The sequence below is a fragment of the Narcine bancroftii genome, chromosome 12 (assembly GCF_036971445.1).
Source record: "Narcine bancroftii isolate sNarBan1 chromosome 12, sNarBan1.hap1, whole genome shotgun sequence".
In the NCBI taxonomy this organism is placed as follows: Eukaryota; Metazoa; Chordata; class Chondrichthyes; order Torpediniformes; family Narcinidae; genus Narcine; species Narcine bancroftii.
In genome coordinates, this window is record NC_091480.1 from 96,569,818 (window position 1) to 96,585,240 (window position 15,423).

Consider the following 15,423-nt stretch of genomic DNA (forward strand, 5'->3'; position numbering starts at 1 on the left):
GGAGCGAATTCACGGCACTCGCTACCAATAGTGGGGGAAAAAGATGCTTCCTGTTTTTTTTTAATCCCAAATCTCGTTTCGATTGGATCACTTATTTTCACTCTCTTTACACATGTATTAGGTTCAATTATGAGTTGGACTGAGTAACATCAAAAAGACCTTGGCATATGGAAGTTAAATTTACCTTTCAGAAATGAATAAGTTATCTATTTGAGATTTAAATGAGAGCATCTTAAACAATCTCCTTTTCACTCGAGGGAGGACAAAGCAGGCTATCTTGTTCAGTTGCTTTGAACTTGACTTTCATTGATATTGAGCCTTTTGTGGCAGAACATGGCTTAATTGATTGAGCATTTGGGATGGGAGAAAATAAATCATTGTTATAGAGAAACCTAGCGATCAATCTGCATATCATTAGGATCCCACAAACTATAACATGATAATCACTGTATCTTGAGTCTCATTAGTCAAAGAGAGCTCCATGATCTTGTACTTAGCGATTTGGGAACTTTTAAATTCACTTGAGATTTGATGTGTTAAAGATAGTGCAACACTGCATCAGCTCTACATTAGATGCATTTATCCTCAAACTTGGCCAATTTTATTTAGTCGTAATTCCCCTGCTTTACATAGCTTTACACATCTCCTTCCAAATTGATCTTTTTTGTATGTTTCTTTAAATTCACATTATGTAGATAATTTTAATGAATGCAGCGTAGTTGATCCTGAGTCACTGCCAAAGAAATTGTGGTAAGTGGCAGCACAAAGGTATTACAAATCCAGCACCGTCTGTAAGGAGTTTGTATGTTCTCCCCGAGACTTCCATGGACTTTCTTGGGTGCATTGGTTTCTTCCCATCCTCTAAAACATAGGCGATTAGTTGGTTAATTGGTTAGCACGTGGTTTATCGTCTGAAAGGGCCTTCTTCTAATGCTGTATTGGTAAAATTGTTAAAATTAAATAGTGGTTTTAACCATAATGTTGCAGTTCTCAAGAATGGAACAAGTAGCTGTGTGTATTCTTAGTGACTTGTTGCGATCCGTTTCATTGCCTAGCAGAATAGAACTGGAATGATTCCACTGAATTTTCCCCCATTTTCATTTCTGAACATCACATCCAAGTCATGAACCATTCTATCTTGAACATCTGTTATTATTGTTGACACAAAGTACTGCAGTACCCAACTGAACTGCTAAGTGGGAGCATCTTTATAGTATGGTCTACATTGCTTCAAGATAATGTACACATGCTCTAAAATTCTTACTTGCTGATTAAGGTACTTAATTTAAACAAAGCATTAGTATAAATTTTAAAAAGATATAAATTCAAAGAATAGATTATAAAGAATCAGTTACCATAGTAAATAAAAAAAGTGGAGTGACAACTGTGCTTTTTTTTTGGTGTTGGGGTACTCCAAGGGGAGGATCAAGAGTCCAAAAGCCACTGCAACATGTCCTTGACCCTAGAGATGCTGGGTTTCAGGCTTCTGTGCCTTTACATTGCCATTTTCTCATCCATTGGGCAGCAAATTCTGTCCATGCTAATGTGTTCATTTTTCCAAAAATTAGGAATATAAATAAATTATTGGCTGACAAATCGCTACCAGGCTCAATTTTAAATGCTTCTGAAGGTGCTCTCTTTTAGTGAGTTCAAATACAGTATCATCAATTAATTGGCGTGAAACTTTGTTTTCTGAATGCAGCCTTTGAGAGCTTGGTTCTCATTTTAAGGCTATCTCCTTGTCCTTGATTAGCCCACCAGAAAATTGATTTAATGCAACCATTTATCATGATTTGTCCCTTTAAACAATGTCAAATGTCATGGTGACATTAGTCTCCCTCTGTGTTCGTGCATTTACTAAACCATCAAGGGAGGTTCAAGTTATTTTCTGAACAGTGCGGCAAAACTGATAATCTTGCATGCTTGCGACTTTGGGTGCTAGACTGTCAAATTCGTTGGATTATTGGATGTTACAGTACCTCAACGCACCTTTAATTCAGTTTTATCTTAAGTTATTTATAATACTTGCAATGAGCAAGACTAGTTTAAATGGAGTGCAGGAACTGGGGCTTGTCGAATTGAAAAGGACAGGAACTGGTGCCCCTTCAAGTTGGATGGGAGCTTAGGAACGAGGCCCTGGTGAACAGAAATGGAGAGCAATACCCAGTGAACCACATGTCAAAATATCATAATTTCTGAATAGTTCAGTGCTGTATTATCAGTTTTGGTCTACAGCAAAAATGCTAATACTGGACCAATCTGCTGGAAGAACTTGGTGGAGGAAGAAAATCAGCCTGCTTTGAAGACATGGCCCAGTGGAGTAGTAAACTGGAGACCCATTTATCTGTCCAGGTGAAAGGTTCCAGCCTGGAACGTTGACAATTCTTTTACTCCCACTGATGCTGTCCGACCCACTGAGTTCTTACCGAAGATTGTTTTTTTACCTTTGAGCTTTGGTGCTAGCTAGCAGATTTTCTGGACTATTCAATATTACTCCAATTAATATCCCAAATCTTTTATTTCACTTTTTTGTACATGTTAGATAGTGGTGAAACAAATTTTCCAATGAACCTGGTCAATTTTAATGCAGTAAGAGAGAACAACATTCTGAACCCTATTTCTTGCCACAAAGCTATTTCTGCAACACAAACATTATCCACCCAGATCCACACGTCCACCCAACCACACTTCAGACTCCCAACTCTGGCCATGCACCCTGCTGACACTCTCGACGCCCAGCTCCCACTCCGGATTAACAAGTGAAACAATGGCGGATCATCAGGATTTCTGATCGATTAGATACCAAATTGTCAGAATCAGAATTTATTATCGTGAGCATGTGTCACGAAATTTGTTGTTTTGCGGTATCAAAGTTTTGCGGTTATTTAATTGGGAGCAGAAGCAATAGACGATTTGTAGGATATGACAGATCATTTAAATTTATAAAAAATGTTGTGATTGCATGCAGTTAGTAGTAGTAAAACACAAAGGTCTGCAGTCACCATGGTTGAACTAAAAATAATGCTGGAGAAACTCAGCTGTGAGCTATTTATGTAGCAAAGATACAGATACACACCCAATGTTTCGGCTTGAGCCCTTCATCAAGGTACAGTACCTTGCTATATAAAGTACACACTGTTTGACCTGCTGAGTTTATCCAGCATTGTGTTTCTACTCTGGTCACGTGCATTATTTTTCTAGTTTTGTCAAATTCCTGTGCATGGAACTTCTAAATTTTAAGTGCATGACAGTTTTATGGGGCAATGAATATATAATTGTCTATAAATATGCTTTGGTTTGCAATGAATACACATTAAAGATTAGGAGTACCACCATGTGAAACTATAAATTTACAAGGATATGTGGCAGAACTACACTGAATATTTTTGTTTTGCATCTCCACTCCTTCTAAATGTGCTTCTGATTAATGGCGATGGGGAAACACTCGATTAGTAACGTCAGAAGTCAATTTTCTGATTTTTAATCCTGAAAAAATCATCCATGAAGATTTAAAGTCCCTTATTCTTTTTCAATAGCAGTTTAAGCCCACCTGCTGAACCCATGAAAAGGTTGAGCAGATTTTGTTCATTCATTTTTGTTGCTCCATTTTTAAGAGTGTGCTTTTACCCACTCTCATTTGCACTTTCTTATTGGACTGTCTGAAGTCAACTAATTTGGCTAAAAACACAATCACTTGAAGGCTTTGCAGATGTTCAGAGGAAAACTGTAGATTCATTACATCACGTAGGTTCAGGAATCCTTTTGTACTTTTACAAGGGTTTCTGATGGTACAGTACCCAGGACATAAATAGTCTGGTCTAATTACAAACAGCCTCAAAATCAAGCAAATGTTGCAAATCATTTATAATAATTATTGAAGTCAATCTTAATAACACATGCTAAAAATTGTTAGGCCGTTGGCTGTTTGAGGAATTTGGATGCGGACTGATTTAAAGCTTCGGATGATTTGGGGGAAATGCCTGATGTCTGTCCACAGAAGTTTTAACGGTATTTGCAATTTCAACAACTGTAAAAGGCAGTAGACAATTGAAATAAAAAATGGCACAGATATTTCTAGCAGGTCAGGTGAGCCGATTTTCAGTTGCAGTAAAATTGAAATTGGCAACTGTTTTCTTTAAGTTGTTGGTGCTAATAGTTGATTAAAATCGCCTACACAGCTATTTACAGGGTTCATAATTTCTGGGGGATATTTGAAGAGGGGAAACTCTAGGCACTTGGAATCAGCTTCGCAGCCTGTGTGGTTTTATAATTTACCATGTGTCAGCATGGAAACTCCTGCGACATTAAGATTTGTTTTCTTTTTTTTTTGTCTAATAATCTAAAGATGGAAGGCACTCGATCGTCAATTTGAGCAACAAGGCTAAAATTTCAGTGTGTGAGAATTGGGCAAATGAGAAGATGCGGAGAAACTGCAAAGGGCAGGAGGAGCAAAAAGATTTTTTTGTTTGAGCGATAAGGAGAGGTTAGACAGATTTGGTTTGTTTTCTCCAAAGTATCAGAGGCTTTATAGAAGTTTCTAAAATTATGAGCGGTGTTGACAGGTAGTCGGTTGGAAATTTCTCTCAGGATATAAATGTGGCGTATAATAGAGCGTGCATATAAGGTGAATGCGAGGGGTGGGGGGGGGGGAGTTTAAAGGAGGTATGTGGAGTGGTAAATGCCTGGATTGGTGATGAAAGCTTTAAGAGGCTTCGAGGTAGACAAGCGAGTATACAGGAATGGAAGGATATTTATCACATGCAAGGAGCAGAGTTTTACTTTAACTTGAGCATCATGTAATGGTGCATGACACATGGGCAGAAGAACCCGTTCCTTTGCTGCTCTATTCTCCGTTAATTGGGTGGAAGAAGGGGGCCGTGCTGTAATGCGGGGAGGGCTTGGTAATGGGATAGGCAACGGAAATTCTCTGAAAGGAGGTGCACGCTGGAAAAGTAAAATCAAAGTAATGAAACCTCTTTGAATTTTTCTTTCACCCCAAATGATAAAATTACTTCAAATACCTATTCAGCAGCATCGTTTCACACTGCAGAATGGAATGAAATGTACCTAATTCTTTTGCATCATGCAATTTTAGGGTCTGGCAGCATTCTTAATGTGTGATAAGTCTTCATTCTTGTTTGGTGTTTGCAATTTTGAAATTCAGCCCAATGGAATCTGACAAAATGCATTGATACAGCCTGTTAGGATGGGAATGCTACACTATCAAAAAATAATGAGGCGGATGTTGCTCTGAGTCACCACTAAATAGGTTGCAGAGATTATTCATTAACAATTTATTCCAGTGCAGCATGGAATAATTGTTTGTTTTGGCCTGCGTGGGTAATTCTCCAACTGAGAATTTAGACTCCAATGGGGGCCCTCTGATATTGTTGTGACTTGTAACTTTAAAAAAAATCCCACCAATTTCAGATAACTCAATTCTGAATTCATGATTCTTTTTTTTTCTGTCTGCGGCATTCTGAAGATATTTTCAGGAGTTGCAATTCTTCCTGCCCTTCAATATCTCGTCCAAGTTGGCCACGTGTGAGCCAAGGCTAGAAGCACAGTCACTTCCTTGGCAATTTTTCCCTTCTTTCTTTTTGCTCAATGTGTCATCATTGCCCAACCAATGCTTCCTGGCCCTGAAGAGCTTTCACTCGATTTCAAACCTTGTTTTACTTGTTTTCATTGGCAAAAAAAAAAAAATCAAGGGTTTTGGAAATATTTTTGTTGCCACCCAAGCAGATGTAAGAAATCTGAGTTAATTGGACCTGGGACCTGGTGATCGAGATTGCTTGAACCATGCAATCGCCCAGTCTCTCCTTTACACATCATTATTTTTCTTACCTTATGAATAGTTTGACATGGAGCTCCCACGACAAGCACAGGGCTGTTAATAAGCCAGTTGGAGGGCTGTTTTATCCAAAGTTTTATCTATCTAGTCTGCTCATAAAGCGAGCTTAAATGATCACATTATCCTATGTTCTGAATATTAATGAATTAAATAATTAACACCTAAAACACTTTTATCACATCATTTATCTATGGTGCTTTTGGGGCTCAATATGCAATTTTATTGCTGAATTCAATAGTGACTATACTCTTTAACAAAAAAGTATTTGATTGCTTGTGAGGCACATTTTAAAATTCCTTGTTTAAGGTTTATGTTGAGCTGAGATATTAAATTCTACATCATTTGTGAAATTGTTAATTCCAATACAATGTCTCCTGTATGATTCAATTAACCACCCGAGAGGTGTTCCCTGGGTTAGCTTTTTTTTTTAAGTTCATAATGGTTCTTCTCACTTGTCTAGCTTCTTGCATCTGATATCTGAGTCAGACCTCACTGGCGCAGTTCACCTCACCTCCCAGTGATCCACTTTCCTTAAACAAATCAAATATTTTCTACTGTAGTGTGTGGGTAATTGGTAGAATCTTTGGGGGGGGGGGGGGGGGAGGTGGGGGGATTGAGAATGTGGACAGAATAAAGAGAAAGATTAATGGACATTTAGTATAGATGGGTGGGTCAATAGTCGGCGCGGATACAATATGCCAAAGGATCTGTTTTCATGCTCTCTGGCTCAGAACAGGGTAAAGTTCAACTTATCCCTTGTTTTCTGCAGAAATAGGATTGCAAATGTCATACAAATATTTAAATGCCAAAGAGCTTATTGTTGATTTTGGAAAGGGAAGTTTGAGGGACCATGCACCTGTCCGCATTGATGAGAGCAAGGTGGAGAGGGTTGGTTCCAAGGCGTTAGTTCCTTCAAGTTCCTAGGTGTCCATTGTACTGACAACAACCACACCAGCAGTGCGAGTATAAGACAGCTTTAATAAACTAATATGTACACTAAGAGGTCTTGCCTCTCTGCAAGACGAACCTGGAAGGCTAGACTGGAGCTCTGGACTGCTTTATAGACAAGGTCACTGGGATGACCCCTGGTGACCTAGTGATGTAATTACATCTCACCACATCCATATTTCAGAAGATCTTTCCTGGAGCCAGCACATCAAGACAACTGTGAAAAAAGTTGCACCAATATCTATACTTCCTGTGAAATCAGAGGAGATTTGACATGTCATCAAATACTGTATCAAACTTCTACAGGTGTGCTGTGGAAAGTATGCAGGTGGGTTGTATCACAGTCTGGTTTGGCAATTCCAAGTGCCCAGGAATGCAGCAGGCTCAGAAGGTAGCAAACATAGCTAGGTCCATCATAAGCTCCGACATACCATCCATTGAAGACATCAATGTGAGATGCAGCCAACATTGTAAAGACTCTGTCACCCTGGACACAACCTCCTCTCACTTCTACCTTTGGGTAGAAGGTACAGAAGTCTGAAGACTAGCATTCATAGGTTTAAGAACACTTTTTTTAAATTTTTTGTTATATGGGATGGATTAAAGGCTTATATAAGTATGTAATAGTGAACCCACTAAAAGTTACCCTAAAAATGGATCCACAAAATTTAACAATTACACGTGCACTTTTTGATTATTGAAATACAAATTAGCAGTTTAAAAACTACATACAATATTACTACATACGTGTATTTCTTAATATTTATGCTTTTTGTAACAAAATGTGGATGTAAAAGTGAAAACGTGGATGTAATATTTTTTCATGTTTTGCGGCTCTCAAACATCTGAAGTTTATCAAATGTGGCTCTTGTGTTAAGCAAGTTCAGCCACCCCTGGTCTCAGCCACAATATTTGCCATTAGTGCCAGAAATGATTCAAGATTAGAAATGCAATCTGCTTTTGTCACTTCAGAAAACCAGTGACTAAGGAAATTGTGGCTTGGTTCTTTCAAAATGAGAGTTGGTACATCTTCATATTTTAGTTTTGTCAAGTCCAATGTGGTCAAATGAAGCCTTTACATGCTGAATTGTTGTTATAGATTTATGAACTTCTGTGCATTAAAAACTAATTTCTGTTTCTACAAATTTGTAATGGAAACCCTTTCTCAACCCCTCTCCAGATACAAGATGATTTCAGAGTTCACGTGGCCAAACCACGATATGCGGTCTGACCAAGAAGCTGTTAAGAAATTGGTAGAATGTGGCGAGTTTCAGCATGACGTGGCTTATGGGAAGACCAAACTCTTCATTCGAACACCAAAAACTCTATTCACTCTAGAGGAGCGGCGAACACGAATGATTGAACGGATCGTACTCTTCCTGCAGAAGGTATGAGCTGAATTTATTCCTCGGTCATCAAATAAGAAAAAGTTTGTGTAATATTTCAATAGTCATTTTTTTGGGGGGTAAGATGGATCATGCCATTGTTTTTATTGAAAATTGTTTGACAAAACATCACCTCTGGAATAATTTTACCTGAATAATTATTGCAGCAGGACTATTTTACATAATTAATTCTCAACTAGCCTTCACTGCCTTTTTTCACAGTCGAAAAGATAAGAATCAATACTGATCCATCCATTAATTATGAAAAACTAATGAAACCGTCAATTTTTGCAGTCCAGCTCAAGGTATTTTGCTTACAATCGAGTGTTACTCAGCTCCATGTTTATCAAATTAAATATAATTTAAGAAAGTAAAACTCGGATTTAGCTGCAGCGGACACTTACAGATGTATGCATCAAATCAACAATAGAATGAGCAATTGTAAGGTTTCAAGTACATTTTTATTTCATGCATCATGGTCAGGATTATACAATCTTTTCTGTATGCAAAATATATATACATATATATATATATATATATATATATATATATATGTGTGTGTGTGTGTGTGTGGCAATACTAGATTGCCATGACATTAGTTTTATTTTTAAGGTTTGATTATTGATTTGGTCAGTTACTATGCACGTAATATGGTGATTGCAATGTTATGAGTCCAAGTTTATTATCATCTGATTGTCACACCACCAGGTTCAGGAACAGCGGCTGCCCCTCTACTGTCAGGCTTCTCAACAACAAACTCATTTAAGGGCTCTTACTTGTGGACTTTATTGATTTTTTTTGCTCTCTCTGTATTGCAGTCAGTTTGTTTACATTCATTATCCGTTTACAGTTCGTTTGATTGTTTATGTGTTCACGCTGGGTCCAGTTTTTTTTTGCACTACCAATTAGTGGTAATTCTGCAGCAGCAGGATAAAGGAATCTCAGGAGTGTATGTGAATGTGACAATAAATCTGAAATCTGACATCTACAACTTTACAAAAAGACTTTTCTTCAGACCACCATGCACAGCACATAATAATCATACATATACATAACGATATCATTTAAAGTAAATATGCAAATATTTTGGGATTATTTGCTCGGTTACAGGATCCTGTTCATCAATCACACAGCCTGTGGGAAGAAGCTATTCTCCAGCCTGGCTGTCCTAATTCTGATGCTCCTGTACTTCCTTCCTGATGGTAGTGGGTTTAAGATACCGTGTGCTGGATGGAAAGGGGCTCCTATAATTTTTTTGAGCCCTATTTAAGCAGTGTATGTTGTTAATAGAGGATCTCCTTGGCCGTTTTGACAATCCTTTGCATTGACTTGTGGTCTGATGCTTTGCGGCTACCGTACCATACATTGATGCAGCCAGAGAAAACTCTTCCAATTATGTTCCTGCAAAAGTTGTCAAGATGGGGGCCTGTAGCCTTTCCCTCCTCAAGCTCCTTTGGAAGTGTAGGTGCTATTCCATCTTCCTGACTAATGAGAATGTTTTGTGAGTCCAGGATATATGCACACTAAGGAACTTTGTGCTCTCTCTCCTCTCTCCACAACAGAACCATTGAGGTAGTGGAGAAGGGTTACCTTGATTTATTTGGTTATACTTCAGTGTCACAATTTTTTTTTTGTTTTTGCATAAGTAAAAGAAGGATCAACGATGGTAGTAATTGCTATCAGAGATCTCACACAGTGACATCATTTGACAATGATGACCATGTGTTTAATCTAAATCAAATTTCTTGTGAGGTATTAAAAATATTTCTGAAAATAACAGGTCAGACAGAATCCATGAAGAGGGATAGACTAAGTTTATGTCCTGTAATCAGAATAGGAATAAATTTGATGAAGGTAAATAAGAAAGACTGCAGAGTTCCCTGATGATGTGACCTATCGACATTATGAGCATATGAAATTAGGCTGACAAGTAATTTGCTTCATTTGGCAAGAATCTTTACATCCTGAGAAGGTGGAGCGCGTGAAAGTTATAGAGGATGAAAAAAGCCTCGGAAGAGAGGTAGGTGTTTGTGGAGATGGCAATAGAAACCAAGATATCAGGAAAAAATGGCCCCTTTGGAATGATCAAAGGAAAGGGGAAGGTGGAGACCTGTGTAGTTGTGAAAATTGCAGAAATTCCATGAAAAGTGGAGGTTGATAGCATAGGTCTAAAGGAGGTGTGTGCACTGAATGAAGCAGATGACCTCCCAGCTTTGTTTAAAAAATGAGCATGGAAGAAAGAAGACATTTCAAAACTTTGGCCTGAAAGGTGTGATGGAGAAATTGGGGGAAATGGAATGGTATCCTTGCAGAAAGCAGGACTGTGAGTAAACAAGAAATTTGCAATTGCTGATCTAGTGCAGTGCAGTGGTGCTGGAGAAACTCAGCAGCTCGTACATCATCCATGGAAAGCCAAGAGGCAGTCGATGTTTCCAGTCCTTTTCCTTCAGGTATGCTGAAAATGAGAAGATTGGTGGGGGGGGGGGGGGAGTGGGTTGGGAGAGGAGCACAGGTGATAGGTGGATATTGATGTGAGGGGCAAGAAGAGAGAAGGGCAGAGAACTGTTCTCAAATTGGAAAAAGTAAGGGAAGCAGATGGGACGCTAAAGTCAAAAAGATGAGGGAAGGTGAGAAAACAGGGAAAGGGTTACTGGAAGTTGGACTTTGATGCAAACTGGTGGAGGCAGCCAAGATGGAACACAAGGTGTTATTTCCCCCAATTTACATGTGGCCTCAACCTGGCATTACATGAAACCATAGACAGGCACGCCAGTGTGGAATTTTAGTGGCTGGCCTCTGGGAGGTCCTTGCTGAAGCAGTGGAGACCTGAGTGGCCAGCCACTTCAGTTCCACATCCTGCTGCCACACTGACGTATCTGTTCATAGCCTCACTGCAATTGTCCTCTCATTACTGCCTGCTCATTTTTGACCCAGAAAGTCTACTTTTTTTAAGATTGTATTTTTTTTATTTCTTTGTTCAATAAATTCGGAGGATTGATTCCTTTGTGGGTAGAAGAAATGTTTTATGACATGTCTGCAGACAGAGATGTTGAAATTAAAAGAAGTTCAATGACATCTTACTTCAGTGCATGTAATCATGGATTTCCTTCCTCCTGTCAAGGTGTCCATTCCATTTGGACAAAAATGAAACAAGCACATCTATTAATATCCAAATGGCACACATTTCTTTCCCTGCTTGGGATTGAAAATCAATTCCTTGTGAAAGATATTGATTGACCTAGATTTTTGCCAACCAGTTCTCTGGGAGAAGAAAAAATGTCGAAATCCTGAAGTTGCCCGAGGTTTGTGAGTTTTATAATCATCCTCCCTTTGTCTGTGCAGAAGAACTTTCAATTATTCGAATCTTTTTGTGATCTCAAAATAGCAGCCACTCTGAATTATGACCTGCTTGTCCTTATGGAGCTTATTCGCAAATGTTCACACAGCTGGTTAACAACCTGAAATTGATAATGACCATGTAAATTAATTATTTCTGTTGTTGAGCGAGGTATATAATATTAAACCAAGCACCATAGAGGCCAACAATATGTGCCATAGCATCTTTTATTGATAAGCCTAGAAAGTAAATGAACAAGTGTTGTAAGGTTATTAAAGTGTTTGTCTCACCTGCTCAATGGGTTTTTTTTCTTGAAATTGCTTTGAAAAACACACAAAAAAACTGCAGTTTATTGAAAAATGTAGTGTGAGGTCTTGGCCTTTGGTGCTTCCTGAGTTATGCGTGTGCACTTGATTGTGCCACCATGTATGAGAAACCAACAGGATATCATAGTGAGGTGAGCTGCAAATAGCCTCTGGGCATGAGTGCAACTAAAATAAACATTAATTACTATTTTAATCCTTCTGAAGTGTTCTGTGGACTGTTCCCATTCAAGGTATATGGCAAAATATTTTATGAAGACTAAAACTGAGAGAATGTATCGCAACATTCAGAATTACAATGAATACTGCGGGAAATTAACTCTTAATTCTTATTCACATCATGTATGCTGCCCCTGTCGAGCATAAGAATCTGTAGTTCAGATGACTATCTTGGCACTGCTCAAAGCCTCGGGCTTCTTTCCAATTAACCATTGATTTTAGGCCATTTGCATTGCTGAGGGGATGACCTGTCAGTATGTGCTAAATTTTTTAAAGCCGTGCAATATTGATGAGTAGAATAATACATTTAAACTCTTCTATTGATGGGAGTGTATGCCATTGACTAAGAATGTCTGACCCCGCAGAAAGAATGTCAGTAATAATGACTTTTTCACATCTTGTTTTCTCTTCATTGGATGTCATAACTGAAAATATTTGTCTATAGCTTTAATACCCTTGAATTTCTTTTCTTCACCAACAAGAAGTTAAAAGAACTTCCATGTTTCCTTTTGGTATTTACATTGTACCCACTGTTCATAATAGAACAATTTGCAATCATACGGTGACTTTCACAGACAGGTTGCATAATGAGAAATTATAGAAATGGACATCAGAATTTGGGAATGGATTAAGATAAGCGATAAAAGAATGGTTTGCTTTTTTCTATTCAAGAGTGGAAAGTGTTTCATAGTGTAGTCAAAATGATTTTAGAATCCTTTCATTGTTATGTTAAACAGAGAAGTTGTCATCAGAGGTGTAAAGGTCTCCAAAAGAAGAGGTAAGACAGGAAAAAGTTGCTGAGGAAATTTTGGAAATGCTGACAAGAAGTCAAGATTATGGATTAGCATTATAGACGATACAAAATTTGGATTTTTTTTAGAGTTTATGGAATGCTGAAGTTGGAAACCTTGAAGAATTTTATTGAGGTACATATGAAGATGACAAATAGTGCAAGGACACCAACTTGAGACTGAAGGTGAACAAGAGAAAGGAGATGATTGTGGAGAATTCAGGAGGATGAAAGTTGATCACTCTCCACTCCATAATCAATGTCTCCATCGAGGAGAGAGTGAAAAGCACAGGTTCTTGGCTGCACGTACAACAAGTGACCCAACCTAAACTCGCAACATCTCAGGAAAATGCATCAGTGCCAACACTTCCTAACGAGCTTGAGGAGGGCAAGGCTACTAGCCTCCATTGTGAGAACATTTTATAGTAACACAATGGAGTATTCTGTCTGGCTGCATCATTCATGGTAGCTGCAAAGCATTGGATCGGAAGTCAATACAGAAGATCAGTAAAATGTCTGAGAAGATCGCCGGGGTTTCCCTTTCCTCTGTTGACAGCATTCACTGAGAACATAGCTTAAATGGGGATCAAAGAATTATTGAGGACCCCTTGCATCTCTCAAACAGTATTTTTGATTTACTGCCATCAGGAAGGATACACAGGAGCATCAAAATCAGGGCTTCCAGGCTGGTAGAAGGCTTCCACGAACAGGGAAGAACCAAAACAAATGATTTTATGTTTTGACACTTCACTCAAATTTTGGGCAGAAGATGGGAGTTGTGATCCTAGAAAATGGCTCACATTGTCATTTTCTATATAAAAGCAAAAATTGTGATAGCTGGTGTGGACCCTCGGAGAGTTGGAAGGAAAGTCTCAGCATTCCCCGTGGGGTTCAACCTCCAGTCCAACTGCTGTTGGCTCTGGACAGGCATTAAATAGTTTTTTTAAGAGGCCAAAGGTGGTTTATTTTAAAATCCCACGAAAGGATCTGGCCCAAGCTGGCAGAGCCTATGACTGGCAGCGTCCTCGAAGGGTTGCAGATACTGAGGAAGTGGAGGACTGGCGCAGAGCACGAGAAAGCACGTGACCACCCCGCCCCTCCCTAAGTTTGAGAAGGAGAAGCAGAGAAGACGACTCAAGGGGATGGTGACCTTGGCAGTGAACCAGTAAAGGCCTCTGAGGATGAAGAACACATAGGCGGCAGACTATTGGAGACTTGAGGTGAGCAACCCATGTAGGCTGCAGGCCACTGGGGACTGCAGTCAAGGGTCGCACCAGGCTTCAGACTGCTGTAGACTGGCTGAAGGGGTACCAGGTATTGGAACCAGGATATGGAGACTTCCTGTTTATGTCAGAGCTGTGCGTCGGGAGGTCAGGTTGCTGGTGGTTTCGACTAAAGGCAGGAGCATTGGAGGCGAATCCATGGACATGCAGTGACTCTGGGGGGACTGTCTTTTGCTTCTCTTTCCTCTCTCTGACTGCAAGGAGCACCAGGCAATTTTTGCTGATAGTGAATCTTTGCCTTACAGTAGAATAAAGGAAATTTCATGTAATATCATTTTCTGTTTTATCACATATCAATAAAATGCATCATCTGTGCACACATCAAAAAATGTTTTTTTAAGGTACTATTTTTCCACATAAATTCTGTAAGAACAAATTTTCTGCATCTCAAATTTTGGGGGAGTAATTTGTAGATTCTACAAGAGTGAAGTTCCATTACCTGGACAGCTGAAATAGAGGTCATTTCTACTTTCAAGCAAGGTAAAGAAAATTAAAAAGCCACAGAGCTGCATTCTTAATTAGGTTATCTAATCGTCCACATTCATTCCACAGCCACTGTGTTCACTGAGCTAAAAGTGAAGAAAAATGAATGTTCCAGTTAGTGTTATTTTCAAAGAAGCAATATGTGGGACGTAGAAAAAAGGCCCTTTGGCCATCACAGATCATGATCTTAACCTGAGGTTTTCAGTCTCTTGAAAGCTTCTACAAGCTGTGATCTCTAAAAGATTTTTTTTAAAAATGCACAGCCTAATGGCGACCCAGCCCCGCTTGTATTGCCACGTGGCGAGGCAGCCATTAGGAGATGGCGTCGTCAGAGGTTTCTCTCTGACTCCAGCATTCCTTCCAGTGCGCACCCTGGGCAGCGCTTATGAAGTCACAATGCACCAGGTGACTGAGCACGTGCTTCCCTTATAGGAGCGCGTTGAATGTGAATAAAACAGTCGTTAAAGACCCTCAACTTGGTGGCTGTGATTTACTTCAGTTCCTCAGAGCGCCACACCAGAACATTTAAGAACCAAAATTATTTATTCTTTTAGTGACAGATAATAATCCTTGTGGCTCAGCAATTGACAAATTTACAGATTATTGAATCTCCATTTTTGTTCCTGAGCTTGAACAGAGTAGGCCAGAAAGAAAAATTCCACATTAGTAAAGAATAAAAATTGGGTTGACATTGACAGTGAAGCATCCCACCTTGCACCACAGGTTATCATAAATAAATTGAACGTTAATTTGGTTCTCCACCTATTGGGCAGAGGATGGGCTTAATTTCAAATATAAAAG

General features: G+C 39.1%; 1 protein-coding gene across 9 annotated transcripts in view; it reads left to right on the top strand.

Moving 5' to 3' along the window:
- The window catches only part of LOC138746709 (unconventional myosin-Id-like), a 303,031-nt gene that overhangs the window by 95,640 nt on the left and 191,968 nt on the right, over positions 1-15,423 (top strand). For 7 of the 9 annotated variants that reach the window (XR_011347053.1, XM_069905032.1, XM_069905030.1 and 4 more), the window contains exon 16: positions 7,983-8,190. Coding sequence is in view for 7 of the 9 variants with exons in the window: in XM_069905032.1 (XP_069761133.1) it covers positions 7,983-8,190 (208 nt within the window). In the remaining 2 variants the exon portion in view is untranslated. Of the gene's footprint in view, positions 1-7,982; positions 8,191-8,409; positions 8,493-8,895; positions 9,046-15,423 lie in introns of those variants that run through there. The other 2 variants (XR_011347055.1, XM_069905035.1) reach the window with 2 other exon arrangements.